General features: G+C 34.2%; 1 protein-coding gene across 2 annotated transcripts in view; it reads right to left on the bottom strand.

The window, feature by feature from the left end:
* Positions 1–1,131: 1,131 nt before the first annotated feature.
* The window catches only part of mideasa (mitotic deacetylase associated SANT domain protein a), a 31,923-nt gene continuing 26,177 nt past the window's right edge, over positions 1,132–6,877 (bottom strand). For both annotated transcript variants that reach the window (XM_030128172.1, XM_030128171.1), the window contains one exon: positions 1,132–2,105. In XM_030128172.1, coding sequence (XP_029984032.1) covers positions 1,853–2,105 — 253 coding nt within the window. In that variant the 3' untranslated portion in view covers positions 1,132–1,852. The remainder of the gene's footprint in view (positions 2,106–6,877) is intronic.

The raw sequence follows: 6,877 nt of genomic DNA, 5'->3' as shown, positions 1-6,877 counted from the left end.
TTCAGTAACAGGCAGAATATTACCAAAATTACACTTACGACTCTTCAGACATTTCAGGTTTTTCATATTTGTTCAGGATATTTACGTTTTCTGTGAAATTATAGTTTGTTTTAGTGTAAATACAGAAAAATTACATGAAAATATTTACATTTACAAAAAGAAAAAACTGGAGTTGTAAGAATTTATAGGTTAATATGATAATATTTTTCCTGGTCTATATGTGGAGCCAGAACCAAATTCTCTGTGATCATCTTAGGTGTAATTTTTGCATTTCACAAATTCATCCTGCGGGCCGGATTGGAACCTTTGGCGGGCCGCATGTTTGACACCCCTGCAATGGACGCTTCTGCATCATCCCATACACTGCAGTTCGTACCAGTACTGTAACTTTCCTGTTCTTAATAAACCTGATCTGCAGTAACATATTTGAGTGTACATTAATTGCTAATTGTTATTAGACTGTAATTAACAGGGTTTTTAAATAAAAAAAAGTTGTTTTTTTGTTGCATAATATCTGAGTGAGTAATAACTAGTATTATTGTATGTTAAAATGTGAGAATACATCAATTAGCAACATTAAAAATGTTTTTATGTCATAGTTTTCACACAGTATGACAGTAAATTGATGTTTCTTTGCTTCAAAAAAAATTTTTTTTTAATCTGTTCTGTTATTTGTACGTATAACCTGTGCTGCAACTCATTCTGTTTGGGTGCTGCCTCTTGGCCAGGTCATTATTGTAAATGAGAATCAGTTCTCAACTAACTTACGTGGTTAAATAAAGGTTAAATTAAAAAAAATTAAAATGGACAGTGTCCAGCTGAGTGGACATTTTTGTAACTCCATGAAAAATAGGTTCATTAAAAAAAAAAGTTTTCAATCACAGTGTTTTTTCATGCCTAAAGAAGAATAAAAACACTCAATAAAAACAATCTTGATTAAAATTCTCATAATTCATGCATGAAAGGGTTAATCTAATAGTAATCTTCTAATACAATTTTTTTCTGCCCAGATGTTTGCCGGAAAGCAATGCCCTGTTCCATACTGACACACTGCCTCCACCTGCTGGACCAACATTGCCTTCACACCCTCGCCATAAAAAAAAGAAAAAAAAAAAGACAAGATTTTCATTGTTCAAAACAGTAGAGATTTTAATAAACTTTTCAATTCACAATTAATATTGCAGTTGACATGATTAGTTTTTATATTACCATAATCATTGCAAAATGCTGTATCATAAATATATGGCAATTTTATATATACTTTTTTTGTACAATTTCATTTAAAAGGTCCCTTTGTTGTAAAAATAAGTTCACAACCAACCTAAAAATCAGATCGAAATCTGAAAAATTCAACACAGTATATCCTAAGGTTTTAAATACAATCTCTTTTTGTATCTTTATCAAGAAGGGCTGCTACTACAAAGGAAAAGATTTGATCTTTTTTTGCTAAAAAAAAACATCCTGATTACCTAAAATATCAAATAACCATTACAAGTCCAAAGAGTGGAAATGTAGAATATTTTGACATATATTCAATTAAATAAAGAATATAAAAAGTGATATTGGCAAAAGCAGAAGCATACAGTATAAGTGCCTTTACAAAAAAATAAACTTCCTCTGAATATTCAAAAGGTACAAATGCGTGTAAAAGTGGAGTGTGTTTTCCTGGCTGATTTTTGTAAAGCTAGATCGAAGAGTTCAAAAAGAGCAGCCAGGAAATTAACGTGAAGGATCAACAAGAAAACGACAAAGTTATTTTCTTGTGCTTTGCTCCGTTCTCTTCTCATCCCTCTGCCTTTTATCTGATCGTCGGTCCATCTCCTCATTGATTTGTCCTCGGTTTTTTCGTGCCTCATTGCCAGTCCTCATCGTCATCATCATCACCCTCGGATGATTCGTCCTGGCCGCTCATCTCACCCTGGTCTGTCTCTCCGTTCCCTCTTCGATGAGCCGCCGCCGCCGCCGCCGCCGCCGCCGCCTTCCTGGCTCGAGCTTCGGCTGCTGCCTGCTCTTCCTCCTCTTTCTGCTTCAGCGCTGCAGCCTTCTTCTCCTGCTCGGCGTGACTCTTCATGTGAGCGCTTCGGCTCTTCACTTTGTAAAACACCCTGCATACATAGGAAAACAACAATTATACATCGTATTAACCCTTTCATGTATGAATTATGATAGCCTTAATAAAGATTTTTTTTCTCCTGACTGTTTTTATTGCTCTAGGCATTAAAATAACAATGTGATTGACATTTTTTTAACCTATTTTTCATGGAGTTGCAAAAATTGTCCATTAAGCTGGACACCATGCATTTAATTTTTGAAGCGAAGAAACGTCTTTACTGATATGCTGTGTGAAAACTATGAAATAAAAACTTTTAAAAATGCAGCTAATCTGATGTTTTCTCACATTTTAACATACTCTAATACTTGTCATTACTCACGCTGTGGAGATAATATGCAAAAAAAGAAAGCTTTTTGTTTAACCCATAAAAACCCAGTGCTATTTTTGTCATCATTTTGTTTAAAAAAAACTGTTAATTACAGTCTAACAACAACAACAACAAGCAACTGATTTACATTCAAACATGTTAGTGCAGATCAAGTTTATGAAGAACAGCAAAGTTACAGTAATTATATGAACTGCAATGTATGGGATGATGCATGAGCGTCCACTGCGTTGGCAGATATGGAACTAAAATAACAAAATCCATGAATAGAGCAGCTGTAAAATAGCTGTCCACTGTAGTGACCACTGTGCATGAAAGGGTTAAGGTGAACTGGCAAAATATATTCGTCATTCCATGTCGACTCACCCAGAATTTAAAACTTTCCCCAGTTCTTGTCACAGAAAATCCTTCAGCTCAACTCTCAAACAGGTAAAGTATTCATTTACTCATGAAGAAGTAGAGATATTTTTGTGAAAAATATGGTAAAAGTAGTACGGATTCAACTTCTTTACGTAAATAAAAGCACAAATGTATAACAAGCCCTAAAATACCAGAGAGTAAAATTATTGTTATTGTCTGTATCTGTGCAAAGATAACAGAATCTTACATGTCTGTATTAGTTTGCCCGACCTTGAAAATAACTTTACATAGAACTCTCCTGTATCCATTATGTCTTGTTATTAGGGCTGCATGGTATTGGAAAAAACTGACATTGCGATTTTTTTTAACCCTGTGATATATGTTGTGATATGAAAAAATACTCAGGAGGATATAATACAGTGTTTTTCAACCTTGGGTCGGGACCCCATGTGGGATCGCCTGGAATTCAAATGGGGTCACTTGAAATTTCTAGTAATTGATAAAAAAAAAAAGAAAAAAAAAAATTACTAATAAAAAATATATGGTGAGTTGACAGAGACAATCACAATCCATAAAAGATATGACGAACTCTGAAGCTGAAACTGAAGCACTGTGGTTCTGTTTTTCTGTCAAATGTTCATTGTGGTCGGTTTCAGATGCTGCAGCTCTTTCATAATTCATACTTTGAGTTCTTGTTTGTTCAGTATTAATTGTCAGCCTTGTAAATCCAAGCTGGACTGACTGTACATATCCTGACCAAGGAAAATAAAATTCTCACTTTGTGCAGTAATCTACACCTGGATTTACTGCCTCCGTCCATAATAATATATATTATATAGACTAAATGTCGTCTAAAATTAATGTTTATTTGCAACATAGTATAGCAAACTATTACATGATCAAAAACAAATACATTTTAGCAAAAAAAAAAAAGTCTCAGTTTTGAATGTCGAGGATCACCAGAAATTTGTCATGTTAAAATGGGGTCATGAGCCAAAAAAGGTTGGGAACCACTGATATACTAGCTGTGTGGTGCCGATGTAAATGGTCAAGCAAATTAATTGTGTTTCCTCTTGTGGCAACACAGAACACGTGCTTCAGTACCATCCTTGTAGCTGAAATAATTCCAGAAAAGTGATGTTGCTTTTCTTTTTGGCACCAAGTCTTTGTTTTCAGTGATTTTCTCTTGTTCGTTGATCATTTTTCAATATTGTTATCAGCGACTCACTCCATGCGCAGGGGCGTGGTCTGCTTCGGCAAACTGATTAACCCTTTCATGCACTGTCCACTCCAGTGGACAGTTCTTCTCCAGCTGTTCTCTTGTGTATTAATGGGTTTTGTTGTTTTAGTTCCATATCAGCCAGCACAGTGGAGGCTTATGCACCATCCCATACACTGGAATTCAGATCATTACTGTAACTTTACTGTTCTTGATAAACCTGATCTGCAGTAACATGTCTGAGTGTAAATCAATTGTTATTTGTTAGACAAGAAGGGTTTTTTTTGCATATTATCTCCATGAGGTGAGTAATTACTAGCATTAGAATATGTTAAAATATGAGAAGACATCAGATTAGCAGCATTAAAAATGTTTTTATTTCATTGTTTTAATATCACTTTCTGATATTGGGTTTTAAACATGTTTCTTTACTTCAAAAATTAAATGCATGGATATTTTTGTGACTCCATAGAAAAAAAAACCTCAATCGCATTGTTTTTTTCATGGCTAAACACTGAAGAAAAAAATCTTGACTAAGGTTCTCATAATTCGTGCATGAAAGGGTTAAGAATGCTTGTGACTGGTGGATCGCTGTGCGTAGTGTGTGTCAGGTACCCAGGATGAAATTAGATGAGACATGTTGAGTTCATTTGCCTCTTACACTGCAGGACCTGCAATGTGACTATTGCACATGATGTATTGTGCAGCACTACTTGTTATGTCTTTTACATCACTATTTTTATGTCATGCGTGATATGTACAGCTCTATACACAAAGGGGTTTTCTTTTTTTTCTTTTTTTTTATTGTTCTGTCAATGTTGGTTGAAATCAGTCTTGATGATGGAAACATGACCTATGGCAGCAAATTAACCCTTTCATGCATAGTGGTCACTACAGTGGACAGATATTCTCCAGCTGTTCTCTTGTATTTTCATGGGTTTTGTTGTTTTAGTTCCATATCAGCAAACACAGTGGACGCTTATGCACCATCCCATACACTGTAATTGATACCATTACTGTAACTTTGCTGTTCTTGATAAACCTGATCTGCACTAACGTGGTTGAGTATTTTTTTTTGTATAATCTCCATGAAGTGAGTAATAGCTAGTATTAGAGTAGGACCCCTAAGGCCTAAAATGAGACAAAACATCAAATTACCTGCATTAAAAATGTTTTTGTTTAATAGTTTTCACACAGCATATCACTTTCTGATATTGTATTTAAATACATGTTTCTTTGCTTCAAAAATTAAAAACATGGTGTCCGGCTAAGTCAGGGGTGTCAAACTCATTTTAGTTCAGGGGCCACATTCAGCTAAATTTGATCTGAAGTGGGCCAAACCAGTAAAAAAATAATATATAAATAATGTCAACTCCAAAATTTTCTCTATGTTTTAGAGTGAAAAAAGTAAAATTAAACAATGAAAATGTTTACATCTACAAACTATCCTTTCAAAACATGTGAATAACATGAACAAACTGAAAAAATCAGTGTTATTTTAACAATATTCTGCCTCAGTTTATCATTTCCACATGTTCATTATAACTTACAGATCACAGTGGATCTACAAATACACAAAACATTTAATAACAGGCAGAATATTGTTAAAATTGTACTTACTTCTCTTAAGACATTTCAGGTTGTTCATATTTGTTCAGGTTATTCACATTTTTGGTGAAATTATACTTTGTTTTAGTGTAAAGACATGACAATGTTTACATTTGCAAAAAGAGAAATTTGGAGTTGTGAGTATTTATATGTTATTATGATCGTATTTTACTGGTCCTGTCCACTTGAGATTGAATTGGTCTAAATGTGGAACCTGAACTAAAATGTTTAATATCTTAGTGTAAATTTTGCATTTCACTACTTCATCCCAAGGACCAGACTGGACCCTTTGGCGGGCCGGATTTGGCCCCCGGGCCGCATGTTTGACACCTGTGGGCTAAGCAGACATTTTTGTAACTATAAAAAATAGCTTTGTTAAAAAAAATTCAATTGCATTGTTTTTTTCAGGCCTACAGAGGAATCAAAACACTCAGGAAAAAAATTGTGACTAAGGTTCTCATAATTCATGCATGAAAGGGTTAAAATCAATGGCAATCAAATGGCTTAAAGACAAAGTAAAAAGGGCTGAAAAAAATGTAAGGAGTAGAAAGTGCAAATATCTGCATCAAAATGTAGTGAGTAAAAGCAACAAATAATAAATTATTTGTACTTGATTACTTTCCTCTGCTTGTAAAGTGGCGGCCTCTATTGGTGATAAGTGGTAACTGCAGGTTAGTTCCTGAACTACACTTGAGGTAGTTCAGATGAGGACAGATTCCATTTCTTTTTACTGCTCTTTAAAGAAATGGAAACATCACTTCCAGCATCATCAGCTGATAGTTGGAGTTAGATTATATCTAAGATGGCACGTCCATTCTGTCAGCACTAGAAGGGTGTCGTCTATTATTCATACTATTTCAAATATGAAGCAGCATTTCCTACACAACAAGATAGTACAACATAGGGATGGTTCATGCATCTTAACCAGAGGTGTCATCAAAAGTATTCGCATTCATTACTCAGGTAGAAGTTTAGATACTAGGGTTTAAAAATACTTCTGTAGTTTTGTTTTTTTTTGTCACCTAATTTTTTATTGAAATTCTTCACACAGTTTTAACAAAACAACAAAAAACGAAAAAAGAACAAACCAACATTAGTGTGATGGTTGCGTACAAACCAATAGGGTGTCGGAATAGTATATGTTTATATTTCTTTAATATGTGTGTGTTTTTATTTTTATTTTATTTTATTTTATTTTGATTTTATGTGTTGTTTTCTTACTCGCTGTTTTTAATCACCTTTTATATGTTTC

The sequence above is a fragment of the Sphaeramia orbicularis genome, chromosome 24 (genome assembly GCF_902148855.1).
Source record: "Sphaeramia orbicularis chromosome 24, fSphaOr1.1, whole genome shotgun sequence".
NCBI classification, from domain to species: Eukaryota; Metazoa; Chordata; class Actinopteri; order Kurtiformes; family Apogonidae; genus Sphaeramia; species Sphaeramia orbicularis.
Note: the sequence above shows the minus strand (reverse complement) of the source record. Positions and strands in the feature narration are given on the sequence as shown.